Below are 20,554 nucleotides of genomic sequence, written 5' to 3' on the forward strand. Positions count from 1 at the left end.
GTATATATACAGCTATATATGTTTGAAGCTAGAAGAAAAAATATTATAGAGCTGGAAGTATACCAGCTGCATATCCCCTCTTCAACATACTAAGAAAATTCACATTCTAGAAAATTCACATTCCAGCAAATACAGAGATTAAACAATCCAAGAACAAAGATGCAGGGGTATAAACACTGTGACAGTGAGCTATATTTATATAATTGGAGTTAATATGTTTATGAAAAGTAGAGTAAATCCTCAAAATGATTAACATAAGAGAAATAACATTCTAAAAATATTATATATAAAAAAATCTGGATACAAAATACTTAAAATAGCTGATAAGTGAGAAGTACAAAAGATATATGTGGTTAAAGTAAAAGCAAGGGGCTATCATCAAATACTGTTTTTTTTATTAATATGAATAATTACAAGAAAGAAAGTTTTAATACTATTTTATTAATTTAAGGATAATTATTGGAATGACAGAAAATAGAAAGTATATTTTATAATCACAAAGTATATTCCATGAAGTGAAAGTGACCTCTTTCCCAAAAAACAAAAGTAGAAGAAAAACCAAAAATGCTGATTATCACACACACAAAAATATCATAAATACAAACGGGTTAAATTCTTCTACCAAAGACCAAGTCAATCTGAACTGGCTTTCAAACACAGAAAGATTAAGAATAAAATACAAAAAACAACATATCAGGCATGCATAGGTACAAACACAGAGCAAAGCAGTATCAATATCAAGTGAAAAGGCTTTAAGGGGGACAAAGGGAATCATTTCAAATAGATTAAAAGTGTAATTCACAATTTAAGGATAATATGAACCTTTATGCAACCAATAACATAGCATGAAAATAAAACAAATGCAGAAACTGAGATATTTAATACACTTATAATAGGAGATTTTAATGCACTCTATCTTTGTAAGATATAACAGGCAATACAGTGCAATATAACATCTTTGAATATAGTTAAGAGTTGTTTCATAGATAGATGCAGAGAGGCAAGTCTGTAGAATCACTTCATAGATTCTAACATTCATGAAAATTTACTAAAAGTTATTTTTCTAAGCCATGTGAATAAAACCATCAAAGTAGGAGTTGCACAAGTCACAAGCAAACTCAATGCATTGCAAGCCCACCTTTGAGAGTTTAAACTTAAAAAAAATTGCAAGTACTTGAGGGATTTTAAAACATTCTTTTGGCAACACTCAGGTTAAAAAAAAAACCCATATAATTATAGACTAAAGATTATCAACAACGTGAATGCTGTAGAACAGTTTAAAAACTGGTCAAAGCTGAAAGAGGCAAATCTGTATAGGTATGCCTACAAAAAAAAAAAAAAAAACTTCTAAATTTTAAACTCAAAAGGTTGAAAAAAGGTGATTTTAGGAAGAAATCAATTTTTTTTAAAGTAAGTTTTGTAAGAACGTAAACATCTCCAAGCACTGCAAATCAGTGCAGGTAATTAAAACAAATACCTTCTAAATCAAACATTTATTTGACTCATTAGTAAGTATTCTTAAGTGCCCCTTTTGTGCCAGGTACCATGTGAGGGATCAGAAATAAAGCGATATAGGAAACTGTTCCTGCTCAAAAAGTGACAGCCCTAAAGGGTAAAGGCAAGAACATCAGGGGTGTCAGTATGTGCACAAGGGAGTGAGTACAGACAGGGCACACTTCCAAAGGGAGATCACCCTTGAACTGAATCCTGAAGGATACACAGGAGTATGCCAGGCAGTGGAGGGCATTTTTAGGCAGACTAAGCGACAGCAGGAAAAAACAAAAACAAAAACAAAAACAAAAGCAAACCCTGCTGCTTTGTTGCCAGTGGGAACAAAAGTAAGGTGAGTAACAAGGAATGGAGAGAGGTAGAGGCCAGATCAGGAAGGGCCTTGAACATCAGGGGAGTTCAAACTTCATCTTAAAGGCCAAGGGAACCAGAATTACATTACACAAACAACATTCCAGGTGTGAGAGGGAGACACAAGGGGCAGAGATCATAGACCAAAAGACTAGTTAGTTAACCTGGATACTCAAGTAGGAGGGAAGATTGAAACTCTGAACAAAGACTGAAGTAGTTATAGGAAAAAGAGGGTATTCAAGAGCACCAGCATGAGATGTACAGAACCATGGAGTAAAGAAAAGTATTACTGATATTGATCAAAATAGACAGCTACCAATAGGAAAGCATTTTCATCGAGTACTGAAAATGCAAATTCAAAAACTTAGAAGTGTAGGCACTTGATAGATTGTTAAGAAGTTATTTTTTTTTTTACTTTGTTTAAGATCATGCAAAGGTCTAATATCTTTTTAAAGAAAACCAAATTGCACTAGACTCTTTGCTTTTAATGAGAAAATATCCAGAGACCTTCACAAATCCCCAAATTAGTACCATATAGCAGCACTGGGTGGCTCAGTCAGTTAAGCATCTGACTTTGGATGTCAGCTCAGGTCATAATCTCACAGTTTGTGAGTTTGAGCCCCATGTCAAGCTCCATGATGATGGCGCAGAGCTGGCTTGAGATTCTTTCTCTCTCTGCCCCAACCCTGATTATATGCTCTCTCGAAAAAAAAAAAAAAAAAGTAGCATATAATTCTACCCACAATATATAGTTTTGCTCTGAGTGAAGCACTCACTAAAACAGATTCTAAAGGAGTCTTTTCACACAAGGATCTTACATGGGAGATCTCAGTCACAAACAATTACTCCAAACTTTTCTTCAGTTCATATAAGATTCTATTTTCTGGCTAAAAACTGCACTTTTCAGGTCTCTTTGATTTTGGTACCAGCACAGCTGGTTGGCTGTGTCATATTTTCATAAGATGAAAAAAAAAAATCACTTCCAAAGAGTTTAGAGGTAAGTTATGAGTAGAGAATTAACAAAGCCTCAGTGAGATGCCACCTTGTGGTTTCTGCCATCCCCAAAACTTAAAGAATTTTAAAAGCTTGTCTCAACACAATTAGAAAGTGTCGCAGACCTGCAGTCGGCTCAGGACTGGCCACTCCAACAAGTTCACTCAGCGAATGCCCAAGAACAGCTGGTGCATGGCCCACTTCCAGGCAGATTCCCCTTTCAACCTGTCCAGTGTCACAAGCACATCAAACACTAGGTGTCACTCTACAATAGCTGCCACACCACATATCCAAACAAAACAAGACAGAAAATTCACAGCATGTGTTTGTACAACTCTCTCCTAAATTTATAAAAAAGAAACCAACTCATTCAAATTATGTTAACACATTAATTCCAATCAATCTAAAGGGAGAGAAAAAGCTCTTTATATATCTTCTGCTGTTCTAACAATAAGTACAACACGCTGGAGTTCTATTGTGAATTTTCCATATATTTAGCCCTGATGCTGTTTCTACTATCTGCCCTTAAAGGGTTCTTGGAAGCATTTGCTAGTGCTGCCTTCCAGGGGACCTGTTTCTGAGGGTATCAGTTACCAATGAGTCCAGCAGCACACTATGTGAGAGAGGCCAGGAAACTCAGGGCATCTGGATTGCAACAGATAATCACCAGAATGTAATTTCAGACTTCCACAAACATGTCTCCAGTTTCCCTTCCCCAAGGTGAATTGAGTAATTCAGTATATCCTGTTGGGTCAATCCCAAGTTTCTCACCTGTAAGTCTCAAGGCGTAAGGAAAACTGTAGTCTTAAATATTAAATTTAGAAGTTAAAACATCCACTGAAAATGGCTTTCAACTTAGACACTTGCAGTCCAATTCAAATTATTACCATGCGGTAATAAAATAATCAAATTTTAACCTCAAGAATCTCCACAAGGGACTTTATATGTATGTTTATATTTTGTTTGCATCTTCCCATTTGCAGAGATCATAAACATCTCATGATTCAAAGCAGACACCAGTATAACCAGAGGCTATAGGAATGAAAGGCCTGGGCTGTATGTTAATTATTATTCCCCCAGTATCCATTATAGGGCACAGAGCTGAGGAGTGATTTCTGAGCTAATGCATCACTACCAGCAACACGTGAGACAAATGAGAAAAGGCACAACTGGCCATCCAGGCCTCTTCTGTAATGTGATCCCTGCAGGGGGGCCTCAAGGAATATTGTGAAGCAGATCACACTATGCTGTAACAATACTGCTATCATCCAGAGCTGTTCCCAACCAAGGGCTCAACATTAATAAAAACAAGTATGACTAACGTTAACAAGCCAGAACAATTACATACCTACATGTATTATCATTTAAAATATATATAACACATTAAAATATACCTCTGATGTCATAAAAGTGACATGACATTCTGGTCAGGATAACCAGTGGTGCTGATTTTGTTTGTCAGCTGGAATGCAGGTAGCTTTGGGGTGGGAGATGGGTGTCTCTATCCGCTCAGTTCTTTTTAAAATGTTCTCCAGGAAACATGAACTTATACTGAATTTGTTTGTTTGTTTGTTTTTCCAGTTCCAATCAGTCATTTAGAATTATGGCAGTGACCCAGGAGCTGCAAAGTTGGCATCATTCTTTTAAAAGAAAAAAAAAATCCATGGAAGCATCCAAATATTTGAAATCCTCAATAAGAACTTAAATTCAAAGGATTTAAGAAGAATCTGTCTTTCTTGCTCATTTTATTTCTTCTTGTCCCTCCTCCACTCAATATCAGTAAAGTGGTCCTTGTGGAAAAAATAAAAGGCAATAACCTGAGAGGTTTATGGAAGGAAGTCCTTCACCTCAACATGAGAAGGAGGGAGTAGCATTGAAGTATGCTTGCACACTGGACAATCTGAAATAAGTAATGATGAATCAAGCAAGCAAAGGAAAGCAGGGAATGGGGAAACTGGTTAGTTGCAAAACTACAGTTGTGCTGTCTTGCTCTGTGTTATTTGCTCGTAAGAAATGGCATTAGCCATTGTATAAAGAAAGCAAAAGGATTGTGATGGAATCCTGCTGGATACCGGCCCTGGAAGTGTTGGTCTATGACTTGGCCCAAGCTTTTCCACTGTACCTCTGCAGGAGCTTCTGATTCGTTTTCATCAGCAAAGAGTTATAAAAGATATACAGTTCCACAAAAGAAAGGACCAAGAAGGTGGGGGAAGGAAAGTGAGGTGGGAGGGAGGGGAGAAATGGAAACAAACATCTCAGAACTGTTTGTAATCCCATTGTATTCATAATTCTAGTTTTTCTTCAGGAAATTTTTCTCCATTATTTTTTTTTATGTTTATTTATTTCTGAGACAGAGAGAGACAGAGCATGAGTGGGGGAGGGGCAGAGAGAGAGGGACACAGAATCCGAAGCAGGCTCCAGGCTCTGAGCTGTCAGCACAGAGCCCGACATGGGGCTCAAACTCACAGACCCCCGAGATCATGACCTGAGCCGAAGTCGGAAGCTCAACCGACTGAATCACCCAGGTGCCCCTCTTCTCCATTATTAATATCTGAGGTAGAGAGATGCTATTAACGTGTGAAAAGTTACAATTTCCATATATATTGGAAATAAAATGAAAGCTCCAATTACTGATGGCAAATACAAAGTAACTATACAGAGGGGAAAACCAGCCACTCATTTCACCTTCTTTTACACGACTCTGGGCACCACAATGGATCTAGTTGTGTTATTATTATCAGAAAAGCTAGTAAAATCCTTTCTCCCTATTTTGAGGAAAAGAATTAGAGGCTAAACCCACTATCTATATAAGCTCAGTTGGAACAATAAAGAACACCCAGTGTTGAATTCCATTAAAGTAACACAGCTTCCACCACAGCCCTGGATTTACCACCGGTCAGTTATGACTCCCAAACATAACTATAGCCAGCATGACTCTACAAGCACGTCCTGCCTCCAATCCAGCGTTACCTCCACACAGGAAGGGAAGGGAGATGGTAGGTAGGAAGTCTACAGTAAATTTCAAACAAGCCAACTTCATCTTCAATAGTAAAGAAAAAACAAACACTAGTGACCATAGTTATATTCCTGTTCCTCTGACTGCCCTTGAAGAAGCCCACAGATCATCTACATTCTCTGGGTAGCTCATCTGCTATTGTTTGCCTCTAGTGCCCATGCCTCTCCAACCTGAATCTCCCCCACCAAAGGAAGGGAGAAGGAGAAACAGCATACATACCCTGAACTGACACAAGTGTTTTTTTGATACTGTGGGGAGAGAAGTGGGTGCAGGGAAGGCAGGGGGTGTGATGGGGAGATAAAGTAGTACTTAATTTGGCCATTATTTGAAGTCTTATTTTCAGCTAAAAACAAACATAAAAAGAGTAGAATGAATCTGTGTGTGGCTTTTCAATTTTGTGTTTGCATAAGACCACTCTGGAGCCATGCTTCTCCAACTGGAGGAGGAAAAGGCATAATCTCCCCCAGCACTTTGGTAACTCTGCCTGAGAAGCCCAGGGAAACCATTTCAGTAAAACCCTAAACCTTAAGTTAAGTCCCCTGCAACACAATGTGCAACATGCTGAGGATTTAACCAAGCATTTAACAAAAAGATGTAAGTCTTTCAAATGAGGTACCAAAGCTCTGTGGGAAGACTATTGAGCTTCTCTGTCCAATCAGTAGCCACTAGCCACAGGTGGCTATTCTAAAATTTAAATCAAATGAAATTATTTATAATTAAAATTTCAGTCACAGCATCCACATTTGAAGCACTAACCAGCCCATGTAGCTCATGGTTACCTAACTGGGTAGTACAGATACAGAATCTTCCCATGATCACAGAAAGTTCTATTGAATAGAGTTGCCCTAGAGAAAAAGCAACTGAGGTGTTTAGATCTGCAAAGGCTAGTCAGAGTCAAGTCAATTTAATATTTAAAACTAAACGACAGCGTGAAATTAAATTTCATGCTAAAAGACTTACCCGTGAACTTCCTGATCTGTAGTGTCATGGATTGTTAGGGCTGGAAGACACAGACCCCAGAGCTATCCAGTACTCTCCTTCACATCACATACAAGAAAGCCCAGGTAAGGAAAGGGAGAGTACCCCACTCAAAGCCACACAGCTTGTTAGCGTCAAGGCCTGATCTAAAGACACCTTCCTATTTCTTTTATCCAAAGAGAGATTTAGGTGAGGAAGGAAAATGTTTTTAACATAAAAATCACAAATAACCCCATGGGAAATAAGATGCGACTTCAAGAAGCTTTAATCCAACACTAAATATAAACAGGTGCAAATCGGGGCGGGGGTGCATAGGAGGGAGAATACAAAGGATTGTATGGAATGGTTGCTGGCCTCAGGAACTTTATAGTCTCATTAGGAAGCTAAGACACAGCCACCTTCAGGGAAAACTAAGAACACCTGGCTATAATGAAATGGTAACTAGCCGGAGCATATTTATACAAGTTCACAGAAAAAAAAACGGGCACCTCTAGCTGGAGTTGCCAGAAGAAATCAGTGGGTCTGAACGGAGCCTGAAAGTATGGGCCAGATGACAAGGAGAGCAAAGGGCAGTCCCTGAAAGCAGAATTGCATAAACCAGGAGGCCAGAAGTAAAATTACGCAAAAAGAGGTAAAGGAGCAGTAAGCAAAGCAGTATGTGTGTGAGAGAGCACCTTCGCAGAACAACACCCCCAATGACCGGTGAAAGAAAGCCACACAGGGACCCTGGAGAGGCTCGAAATGTTAGCCCAGCTCACACCACACTTTACAGGTTATAAAGAAACTGTTCAGGTCTCTAGGAAGAAAAAAGCAGGACTTACTTAATCTGGTGGGGTAATTTGGATAAATCTAAAAATAAGGAATCTAGAAGTCAAATGTTCTGTACATCTGTGATTGCTAACTCTGTAATTACTTGAAAGATAGATAAATGAGCAGCATTCTGAGGCCAGAACATTTACAAGCTTTGAAATTAAATGCCTTCTGTCAATGTATATTTTAATTGGGGTGTGGGTACGGGGGTGAGGAAATACCTTGCTATAAAATTCTAGAATTTTCTTAACCATATATAACTCCAAACTAGTGCATTTCTGTACTAATGGCATACAATATGGCAGACAACTCAAAACAACATCTCTGTATTAACTCTATTTTCTTATTTTCTGTATTCTTGATGCTCTGACATCTGGGGCTTGCCCGCATGCCTCTGACAGGCAAACCAACAAATCCCAAATCCACTCCTGCAACCATCTCCTCTTATGGGCTCTCACACTTGGGACACTATCCTCCTCTTAAAATCACCAGGGGATTAGGTACTGGACACCTAGGGACCACCTCTACAGCCCAGAGCCTGCCAAAATTATCCAAACTATCCAATCCTAAACTTGTTTAGCTTGCTTACCTTGCCTTACCCATTCCTTCCTTCCCATAATAAAGGCTTCCCACCTCAGATCCCCCCCTGCCTGCTCTCTGTATGCTCTCTGTGGCTTCTCTTCATAGTCCTGCTAACATGCGATGACTCCTGTTTCTGTTGTACTCCTGTGAGTACAATAAAAATTTCTTCCTTCATGGCAATCATTTTCATGTCTGTGTGTCTGTCTTACCATACCTGATTAAAACAAATTCCATGTACCATTAAAACAGCCTCTCAACTACTGAATCCAAAAGGTTCTCAAAGTCAGGTGAATTATTTGGCCTTGAAGCCCATTTATCATGTACCTTACATTTCTATCCCAGCCCTCCTTTTCCCCTATGCAAGTAGCTACCTCAAGGGCTACCACCAAAGTATCACTTCTACAAGGGGCCATTCAGAATTTTCTGTGACTCAGAAAGTCATTACTGGAGCTCTGGCATAAATCCATTGTTACCAGTGGACGCTTCAGTTAGTATGAAATGTAACATATGCTCAATGAGGCAGGGGGTTCTGTCTAACTTACCCACTGGCACATCTCCAGCACCTAGCAATGTGCCTGACACATAGCTGGTATCCAATAAATGTGCGTAATAAATGAACTAAACAAGAATAGATACATACTGGTATACACGGCCTGTAAGATACAGCTTCAGAAGCAGGAGAATATTGAAATTCTTACATGGAAGGTGGCATGGCACCTTAAGAAAATGGGTTCTACAGTCAGACCAGAGGTTAAATCTCTATGTGCCATTTGATAGATGTGCAATCTTGGCCAAGTCACCCAACATAATAAAGGCCCCATTCTTCCACTGACAAAAACTGGGAAGACAGAACCCACTTCAACAGGAAGGAATGACACAGGATGGCCATGTAAAACACTTATATTCTCATCAAGATGGCAATGTAAATTCATTTGATGGGGTCCCACACTATCATCCCCACTCCCATTTGAAACACATGACAATGATCGATGAAATATATTTTTTTAAAAAAAGAGTAAAATTAACAAGTGAATCTCAGTAAAAAAAAAAAAGACAGACATCCCCATGAACCAGCAACCACAGAAACTCTAAACGATGCACAGATTTGTAGCCACAGGCAAAGGTGTCTGGAGGTCAACTTCAAACAGTACAAGTCCTCCCACTGGAGATAAAGGCAGATGGAAAGGTGTGCTTGCTGCCTGAAACCACGACTTCAACTGACCTAGCAGCCTTGATTGCACACCACTTGCTTCATCAGAGTGCTGTAATGTCTCCAGTAGCTCATTACATGCAAACACTACTGCTTCCTTTCCAAAGGTTCCCTTCCAGATTGCCCCTGACTTACAGAGGCAGGCAGCAGGTCTCCCTGCATACTCTCCTTCTGAGCCTTCTGAACTCTCTCTCACCTCTGTGCTTTCTTCCAATCCACTTCGTATTTATAGACTGTCTTCACACAATATCCCTTCTGTGATTTAACATGTCTTAATAATTCCACCTTTTTTAAAGGAAGCCTTTCCCAATTATTTACACCTTGATATGTATTTACCTCCAAATCCTTGTAAACCATCTCTTTATATGGCACTAACTTGTAGAAAGTAGGAGTGAAGTTACTTAATTCTCAGAATGAACCATACAAATTACAACCTACCTTCTATAGCCAGAGACAGAAAGAGAACATAAACAAAAGTAATGCAGTTCATTATTCATTCATATTTACTATGCAAAATGAAAGTTTTATGGAGCTTTGAATAATATATATTTGTTCTATTATATAGGCAACTAATCCTCTGTAGACGGTAATGTATCTGTAATAACACCCTCCCTAATCTAGAATTTTTGGACACAAGAAGGTATTAAAACCTCCTCTGTGGGAGGTATAGGACTACGGTCCCCGATGGGCTTTCTCACTGCAGGACAACTAGATTTGCAATCAGTGGCAGCAAATGTAATTCTCAAAACACATCTGGGCTTTAGAGGACACTGGGAACCTAACAAAAGACTTAAAAAATGGAAGGAAAGGAAGTAGCAAGAAGGAAGGTGAGAGAAGAAAAGTCAGCCAAAACCTGATCTGTAAGCCACAAGCTCAAGAGAAACAATTTGAGATACCAGAGAACTAATGCCAATTCTACTACAGGATCTCTGGATCCCTGTGCCTTCCAGACTCCAGTTCCCACCACACCTTAAATTTGAGGAAATGAACTCGAGATTCCATTTATAAACCAGGATCCTCAAATGGAGCCAAAGTGGTCCCAACCAAGAACACTCCCAGCCTCCTGGCAAAAGAAAAATAAACCCTCCAGAAAAACACAGGCTTGAAACAGATTAAATTGTTCAATTAAATCTGATTTCAAAATCCTACCACAAAAGTATGCAAGAAAAGAAGCCATGTTGAGAGATAGCAGATTTAGACAACTGAAGACTTTAAATATTGGAATGATCAGATACAGAATATGAAATGTTACATTGTTAAATGTTCAAGAAAACAAAAGAGGTCTAGAAAGGAACAAGTATCAAAAGTATCAAAAGCAACCAGCCACACATGAGCACCAAACTTAAGTAAAAACATGAAAAAAAAAATTGTGATTTAAAACACAATAGAATGGTTCAGCAGCAGATGAGACCAAGAAACTCCCTGGAATGCAGCACAAGGAGGCTGGGAAAGAGGGTGAAAGCATGCTGGAGACGCATGGAGGAGAGAGCAAGAGTTTTAAATAAGAATCCTGGGAAGTACACCAGGAGGACAGAAAAGAGTCAACATTTGATCAGAGACAGCAGCTATTTTACAGAAATGATACACGATCTGAATCCGGAAATAGAGGAAACACACAGACACCAAGCAAGACAAGAGATCTTCCAGTAGACATTCTGTGGCGAAGCTGCAGGACACCAAAGACTAAGAAAAAGACTTTAAGAGAAGCCAGAGAGAAAAGGCATTTAAAGCAACAAGTAGACAGGGAACAGAGTTTAAGGCTGCTGCAATGGTAACCAGAAGCTAACAAAATGGTATCTGTAATGGGTGACACAAGTACTTTTATTTGTCGCTACTGCTAATACTGTGTCTAAAATACCTAACAACCGAAGACAATGAAGATCAATACGGAGTAGATAAAATTGAAAGAATTATGACCCTCAAAAGTAGGGTCACACTAATAAATTTTAAAACTCTGGTGATCAGAAATTCTTAGAATTCCTCAAATTCTTTTTTTAAAGCTTACTTAGTTATTTTGAGAGAGAGAGAGAGTGCAAGCAGGGGAGGGGCAGAGAGACAGGGAAAAAGAGAATCCCAAGCAGGCTCAGGATGCCAGCACAGAGCCTGATGTGGGGTTTGAACCTATGAACCATGAGATCATGACCTGAGCCAAAGTCAGATGCTTAACTGACTGAGCCACTGAGGCGCCCCTAGAATTCCTCAAATTCTTAAAAAATATATATATAATTTGCCAAACCTGAATCAAGAAAAAATAGAAAACCTGAAAAATCCTAAAATGATTAAAGAAACTGAACGAGTGGTTAAAATCTTCCCACTAAAAACAAAACAAAAAAGCACCAGTTTCAGATGGTTGTTATAGGAAAGACTAAAAAACATTCCAGGAGCACACCATTCCAATCTTATGCAAACTATTTTATATAACAGAAAAAGAAATACTTGACACCAGGTTCTATAGGATCATTCAAAAACAATGTGAGGAAAAGGAAATTTAGGCCAACCTCAAGTTTTGAACATAGATCCAAAAATGGCAACAAAGTATGAGCTTCCCCCAAATTCAGAACTGCAATTTACTACATTAATATTCATGAAGGATCATCACATGGTTATCTCAGTGAATGCAGAAAAAAAAAAAAATAGAAGTGAACTTAATCTGATAAAGAGTTATCTACCAAAACTTTAAAGAAAACATTGTCCTGAAAAATGAAACATTAATAAAACTCTCTTTGAATCAGAAGCAGGATGACCATCTTTATCATGTCTATTTACCAAGGGACTGGAGGGCTGGGTTGGCACCGTAAGACAAGAAAACAGACTAACTGGCAAGCTTGTCATTATTCACAACCAGACAGTCCACCAAGAAAACAACAAAAAAAAATATCTGTAAACAAAATGTTGAAATTAAATAAATCATGCATGTTCACTTAATCCAGCAGTGGGAATGGAATGAACTTGAACAAAGTTCAAAAACATGGATAAATGTCAGAAATAATGCTGAGTGTAAAAGGCAAGCCACAGATGATCATGTCCCATGTGAGACCATTTTTATTACACTCAAAACCAAACAAAACACAATGCATTGTTTAGGGATACAAATACTTGTGGTAAAACCATTTTCAAAAAAGAAAGGGAAAAGCATAATGCAAGGGAGCGGCTGTCTCCAGAGCAGAGAAAGAACAGGATCCAGGAGAAGCACCCAAGTACCTTCTACTTCTTAAAATGTTGGAGGGGGAGGGAGTCAAGAGAATGAGCTTTATCGCCATGCTTCAAAACTTGCATTTATGTTATAGATGCTTTAGTAAATATATCAAATGCTACATGTATAAGATAATTAACAGAATAGTTCAAACAAATGATGGTCAGTAAATACATATTTAAGTGACATACTTAATCAAAGCTCCTGTTAAAAAAACTCCTCTGCACAGGTTTCATTCACAGGAGGGTTACCACAGAAAATACATAAAATGCAGTTATTATTACTCTGGGGAAGGAGTACAGCCCTTAAAGGAGAGAATGAGGAACCACAGTTACTGACTGCCAGTCACAAGCCAAATACTGGGTGGGAGAGGTTTTCAGATCTGTTTTATTTCATAAATCCACAAACCCAAAAAGTCCATGGAAGCCTTCTCCCCCTGGCCTCCCCCTCCAGCCAGCTCTGCAACAAATATGTCCTTTAGAGTCATAAAGTTGACCTCACACCAAGCTAAGCACATGTTTCTAAAAGTTAATTGTTGGTTATCTAGAAATTATTCATGATTTGAAGAGACATGTGCTTAGGTTACATGTGCTTACAATTTTTTTCTAGTATAGGTCCCAAGTTATCAGTAACCTAGCCACTTGTCTAATACATGTAGACAAGAATGACTTTAAGCTTAATAGGTCAAGAACTACACCCAAATATTGTTTCAACTTTTAAAAGAAAATATGATCCAGGGTGCCTGGGTGGCTCAGTTTGTTAAATATCCAACCATGATTTCAGCCCAGGTCATGGTTTGTGAGATCAAGCCCCACGTCCAGCTCTGTGCTTGACAGCATGGAACCTACTTGGGATTCTCTCTCCCTCTCTCTGCCCCTCCTCAGCTGGTGTGCACTCTCTCTCTCTCTCCCAAAAATAAACAAACTTAAAAAAAAAAAAGAATATATGATCAACACACAATGACACACAGACACATACAAACATTGCAATCTCACTAGTGGTCAGAAAAATATATTAAAAAGAATAAGTTTTTGCATGTCAGTTTGCATATATTTAAAAAAAAAACTATCACCAGTGTTGGCTGGGGAAACACACACATGACTTCAACATAAGTTTACATATAACTTTACGTGACTTCTTTGAAAAGCAATTTGACAATATCAGTATTTGAAATGTGTATACATTTCTATCTAATAATTTCACATCTAGGTAACCATATAGGAAAAATTCTCCCACGTTTCCAAAAAAAAAATTCTTTACAGCAATGTTTGAAAAGAGGAAGGAAAGAAATACATGCCCATCACTTTTTTATGTCTTCAAATGAAATTAAGATCTACAATATCATATTTTCAGCAAAAATCTTAAAAGCTAAATGAATTAACAAAAACTTACTTCAAAAAGAAAGAGGATGGAGTCCAGCTCCTCCCTTTGTGACTTATTATTCCCTGGAATACATAAAAAAATTAGTTATCATGACAATGTATAAATTTTAGGATATTAAAAATTATGTTACCTTAAAAACATTTAAACTTCAACATACATTCATTTATTCAAAAACTACAAGGAAGCAGTGTGGAACCCACGTCAGGCATGTAGACAGACACCAAGCCAGACCACCCGAGCCCACATCTAGCAGAGTTTCTCCTCGCTAACTGTTTAAACACAGCTTCCATATTTTCTAGGTCACTATCAACCCATGGAAGGCAATTTATTCATTTCTCAATTAGTTACTTCTGAGTTCAAGTTATGATGGACTACACAGCAAAAGCAAAGAAAGAATTCTCATTTTTTTTATATGAAGGGGCATAGAGAAGTCATAACTATAAAAAGTCATGTATCTCTTTAGGCAATTGCACACTGTCCTCTTGATAATAACTAAATAATAAAAACTAAAAACCTATAGCAGCAGTTTCCATTTATTGCCCAGTCTCTAAGTAGTGAGCCCTGTGCTAAGTGTTTGGCATTCAGCATCTAACTTGGAAAACTGTTTCTGTAAAGGGCTGATAGTAAATATTTTAGGCTTTGCAACCTGTCTTGCAAGCATTCAACTCTGCGATGATGGGGCAAAAAGAGCCATGGATAACACATGAAGGAACTGGGTATGGCTGTGTCCAAAAAATTATTTATAAAAACAGGCACTGAGCTGTAAGTTGTGGACCCCTGAGGTAACTGAATCCCCACAGCTCTGTGAAGTAAGATACTATTCATTCATTGAACAAATACTAAAGAATGGCTCTATGTCATTCTAAGGATTCTTCCAGGACCTGAGGATGCACGTAAACAGAACACGGCAATCCTTGCCCTGAGGAAGCTTACATTCTGACAGGAGGAGGCATCCAACAAATCCAAAAAAATAAGAGGGAAGGCAGATGGGAATGTCAAAAGACATGGTATGCAATTTTGACTAGGGAAGTCAGGGAACATGGTGCTGATAAGATGACATCTGAGCAAAGATCTGAAAGAAGAAAGGGAAGAAGCCACATGGAAATCTGGAGGTAAGCAAACAAGCCATATGGAAATTTGGGAGAAATGTGTTCCAGGCAGAGGGACTGGACAATGCAAAGTCCTTATGTCTGAACAAGTATGGCATGGTCAGGAAACAGTAAGAAGGCCCTTATGTCTGGAGTGAAGGGGGAGAACTGCATCAGGTGAGGTTAGAAAGCAGTAGGATAAAGGCAGGCAGGTAGGGTCTGAGGCCATTGTAATGACTTCCAGAATTGAGAAGCCATTTAAGGGTTCAGAGTGCTGAGTCATGATCTGACCCATTTTTAAAGCGTCATTCCAGCTGGTCTTCCAAAGAGACTCTCAAGGGGGTGCAGGGCACAAAGGTGGAAAGGGAAAGACCATTTCTGGGGCATGCAATAATCCAGGTGAGCATAATGGGAACACTGGCATTACCAGCCCAGGCAGTGAGAAAAAGTCAATGATTCTGGATGTATTTTGAAGGTAGAGCCAATAAACTCAGGTTTTGGCCTGAATAACTGGAAGGCTGGTTATCACAAGATGATTTCATCATTTATAGCAAACATCTTCCTTCATTCTGTTGTTTTGGTATACTTTCTTCCTAGTACTCCAATCAAAACACAGATTGTATTAACAGCAAGAAACTGCAAAATCTCACCCTATTTTTATTGGTTCTTTACTATGATTCTTTGTAGTAGACTGCAAGACTGAAGTTTTTCCTCTCCTATCAAGAGATACCTATCTCTCTATATGTTGCATCTGAGATGCCACATAGCTTGCTCTGGCCAATGTGACATTAGCAACTGGGAGGTAGAAAGTACAACCTTAAAAAGCCTTTTGCACTTGCTGAGCTTACAATCCTAAGGTCAGCATGTAAAGTGCTCAAGATAGCCTGCTAACATGGAGGAGAACTAAGACGCCCTGGTCAATAGCTTGCCAAGTACAAGACATGTAAATGAGGCCATCCACTACTAGCTGATGTTAAGAGGCATGAGCCAGCCTAAACCTGAAGAATTGCCCAACAACCCAGAAAATTATAAGCTAAATGACTCATTTTAAAGCACTTAGTCTTAGGATGGTTTATAATGTAATTTGTTATGCAGCACAAACTAACTGATACAGTCTTGAGCAATGAGATTTTTCTAAAAGGACAAAGAAAGCAAAAGGGGGAAAAGGAGGCACAGAGGAGCCTTTAAAATGGGGCTTGGGGTGCCTGGGTGGCTCAGTCGTCTGACTTCAGCTCAGGGCATGATCTCACGGTTTGTGAGTTCGAGCCCTGCATCGGGCTCTGTGCTAACAGTTTAGAGCCTGGAGCCTGCTTCAGATTCTGTGTCTCCCACTCTTTCTGCCCCTCCCCCACTTGTGCTCTGTCTCTTGCTCGCTCTGTCAAAAATAAACATTAAAAAAATAAAGTGGGGCTTTTTGGTTGTAGTGCTTTTTTTAAGGTAAGAGATTTTAATATTTTTCTTTGGTGTTTTTTTTTAAATTTTTTTTTAACTTTTATTTATTTTTGAGACAGAGAGAGACAGAGCATGAACTGGGGAGGAGCAGAGAGAGAGGGAGACACAGAATCTGAAACAGGCTCCAGGCTCTGAGCTGTCAGCACAGAGCCCGACGCGGGGCTTGAACTCACGGACTGTGAGATCATGACCTGAGCCGAAGTCGGACGCCCAACCGACCAAGCCACCCAGGCGCCCCTCTTTGGTGTTTTGATTACCCATAATATCACACTTTTCTCCTCCACACAACTGCAAAAAAAAGTTAAGTGGAGCAAAACTGGAAAACAAGTTAAAAATCAAATTGTTTCATATTTGAAATATCTACCAATTTGGAAAAAAATTAAGCTCAAGATTTATATCAATTTTAAATCACAGGGGAAAAAACTAAGCAATTCATTGAAAAACAAAATACAAAACTACCTGTTGGCATCCTTGGACACATGCCCATATTTGATTTGTTGACCTTCCAGAACCTGGAGCATTCTGTAAAACTCTGAGGCATCTGCTATATGTCAGAGACAACCACAGTGCATTGTCCCACATTCCTTGCCCTCTGTGCCTAACATCTGCCTCAGGTTTTACAGAAGCAGTCAGGGCAACTATACACTCCTCTCTGCGTCCTCTTCTGTATACCTGACCCTGTCTCCCCCAATACCCTGTCATCAGTTATCTCCCTCTTTTCAGCCTGCGAACAGGCAAGTGCATCCTTCAAAACCCTACCATGACCAAGCTACTCCTTGAGATACAATCCTGTCTTCATCATCAAACAGATGAAGTAAACCCTTCTAAAAGGGTATTCTTGTGCATAGCCTTCACTATCTCACCCTGTTACTCCATTTCTCCCCATCTGGCTTCTGATCCCACTACTCACCTAGACCTTTCTTTCAGCACTCAGGGACAACCTCCTCGATGCACTGCCACTTCCTAGTCCTACTGCTCAACTTTTTGCATCGTCAGACATTGCTGACATTTCATTCCCTGAAATTCTCTTTTCTCTGCGCTTCCGTGACAAAACACTTTCCTGGCACCCAACCCCATTCCCAGCCCACACACTACTTTATCTTTCCTCTTTATCTGCTCAATGAAAGAATGGATTACCCCAAATCCCTGATTGTCACTTTCTCTGCAAAGAATTTCTTCCTTGGCAACAGCATGATTGCCCCCTCTTCTCCTAAGCTCCAGTCCCTATATTTTTACTGTCCAGCCAGAACCAACACCTGGGTGTCCCACAGGCACCTCAACTGAGACTTCCCAAAGCTACACTCATCCTCCTCCTTCCCAAACCTGGCTTCCCCCCAAGGTTCCCACTGCTGTCATGGAAGCTTACAAACCAGACTCAACATTCTGAAAGCATATATGTACCCCTATGCATACTGCAGTATTACTTACAATAGCTAAGGTATGGAAGCAACCCAAGTGTCCATCAAAAGAGGATGCAGTGGTGTGTGTGTGTGTGTGTGTGTGTGTGTGTGTGTGTGTTTTGCAACAACATGGATGTATCTAGAGTATAATGCTTAGCAAAGTAAGTCAGACAGAGAAAGACAAACACCGTATGATTTCACTCATATGTGGAATCTAAAAAACAGAACAAATGAGGAAACAAGAAAATAAAAAGCAGTATCAAACTATAGATGCAGAGAACAAACTAATGGTTGCAAGAGGGGAGGTGGTGGAGGGAGAGATGTGCAAAATTGGTGAAGGGAAGTGGGAGGTACAGGCTTCCGGGTGTGGAATGAGTAAGTCACAGGGATGAAAGGCATAGCATAATGAATACAGTCACTGGTACTATTAACAGTGCTGCACGGTGGCAGGTAGTAGCTACACTTGTGGTGAACCTAGCACAATGTATACACCTGAAACTAATATAATGTGTGTCAACTATACTCAAATAAAAAAAAACACTTGTTTAATAAATAAATGAAACTGAGGTAGCAATAAGGGTGTTAACATGTAAGGATTTCCAAAATACATGAAAATAAACAAGGTGATGATGGCAGCCAACACTTACTGAGCATATACTATGTGTCACACTCTATCCTGAAATCCCAGATACATGTTAACCTGTTCAGTGCTGATAGGAAGTAAGCTGAGTCAGAGGGAGGTTGCCCAAGGAGAAACAGCTGGAAAGGTAGGGCCAGGATCCAAACCCAGGCTGGATCCCCAGACTACACTATCCTGTCACGTAAATAGAGAGCGGATTGTGCAGTGTGACTTTATTGGCTTGGTTTTTCAAAGAATATTTTATGTGAGTAGATATTGGTATAACCATAAACTGATATAACACATTAATAACATATACAGAAAGAAATACATGAAACTTTTAATAGTGGTTGCATGCAGAGCAGGACTGGGGGTCTAGGAAAAACATATGGTTCAATTTTCATTTCAAACCCTTTAATGGAATCTGAATTTTTTTATAATGTGCACATATTACTTTTATTTTTTCTTTTTAAGTAAATTATTCCTGCGGAACTCATGACTTCTGTGGGTTACTTCTTCCATTTTCCCTTTAGTCATCTGTTGTTCAAATAACAGCTGCATAAGTGAAAGCTCAAGGGAAACAAAGATGCTAACCACTGCAATCTCCCACCAACTTGTGGCTCACGACACATACAACCTTTTACACTTTATGGACATTAACAACAACAACAAAAAACTTTGTATATAAAAAAATTGTTTGGTAGAAATGCTTACCTTTTAATTTCAAACTATTTTCCAGTGTTATAAAATTTTCATAGAAGATGAAATATATCTGAGAATAGTTGGTCTCAAAAAACTGCTTAAGATCACTTGCATCCACATTGTCTGAAAAGAAAAAGTTTCCACAAGGAAAGGTTATGACGATAACCTTATACAACTATCAGATCTCACAAACAACCTTTTCAGAAATGAAGGATAGTAAAAACTAGCTTTATTCCCCTATGAGACAAAACAGAACAACGAAAATAGTATCCCTATCCATTTGTTCTCCACTAAGAGACCTTAATAGGTCTGGGGCCCCTCCCCCACACACAGGCCCTTGCAGGAGATTGATTCAAGGGCATCAGAGCCATGGCGGCACTGCACTCACAGACCAGCTAGAAGGCCAGCGATGAGTGCAGGTCTGGAGAGGAACAAGATTCCTTCATGTTGAGGGTAAGGAATAATAGTTCATACAGAGGACGTGGCTTTTGACATAGGCCATAAAGAGGGATGAGTTTGTACATGTGAGAAACAATTTTGCTGCCAGAGTCCAACATGGGCCAGATTCTCCTCCATCCCCACTGACCTGAGAGCAGCTCAGGAGAACTAGCAGATGTTCCCCAGCACACTTCCACTTGGGCCACTGGTTGCAGCCTTCTCTCTCACTCCCAGGTGACCCGTTCCACTCCCGCTTGGACACAGGGAGACCCACCATGTGTTCCTAGAGTTTCCCTTAGCAGTGTTTTTCCCTGTTGCACTAGTTCTGCTAAACCAGGGACTGCAGCTATATAGGAAGGTTATGCAGGGAGCTTAGCCCAATGACACGACAGCAGCAACAGAGCCACTTCTTCCGGAGGCCCAACTGTGCCTCCCAACTCTGGTCAGAGCAGTGATCCACTGTCGACACACCTGTGTATGTTTTCCTTGGCAAACAAGGTGCTTGTGCCATTTACCACAGGGTCCTGAACAAAGTGTTAGCTCTTGGGAAGAATACACCAGTAAATCTTGGGAAAATTAAAAACAGCTTCTTTAAATTCTGCAAGGATTATCCAAGATTGCTATTCAATCTACAACAAAGTGGATTCAGTTCCTTTTGGGGTCCTAATACTGTGAATATATGTGAACACATCCATTACGATGTTTAAGTTCTATAAATTTAGCACTAATGCTGGTGAATCTAAGGAGTTGTTGTACTCAGATAACTACATAATTCTGATATAGTTCTTCAAAATAATGCACATAAGGTGTTTGTAAAGTCATATGAGCTG

The 20,554-nt window shown here is 39.5% G+C and overlaps 1 protein-coding gene across 7 annotated transcripts in view; it reads right to left on the reverse strand.

Moving 5' to 3' along the window:
- RALGAPA2 (Ral GTPase activating protein catalytic subunit alpha 2) overlaps positions 1 to 20,554 on the reverse strand; it is a 324,755-nt gene that overhangs the window by 275,754 nt on the left and 28,447 nt on the right. For all 7 annotated transcript variants that reach the window (XM_019826890.3, XM_045053931.1, XM_019826892.3 and 4 more), the window contains exons 2-3: positions 19,299 to 19,409; positions 14,035 to 14,087 (exon numbers count right to left, since the gene is read on the reverse strand). In XM_019826890.3, the coding sequence (XP_019682449.3) occupies positions 14,035 to 14,087; positions 19,299 to 19,409 (164 nt within the window). The remainder of the gene's footprint in view (positions 1 to 14,034; positions 14,088 to 19,298; positions 19,410 to 20,554) is intronic.

This window comes from Felis catus, chromosome A3 (assembly GCF_018350175.1).
Source record: "Felis catus isolate Fca126 chromosome A3, F.catus_Fca126_mat1.0, whole genome shotgun sequence".
In the NCBI taxonomy this organism is placed as follows: Eukaryota; Metazoa; Chordata; class Mammalia; order Carnivora; family Felidae; genus Felis; species Felis catus.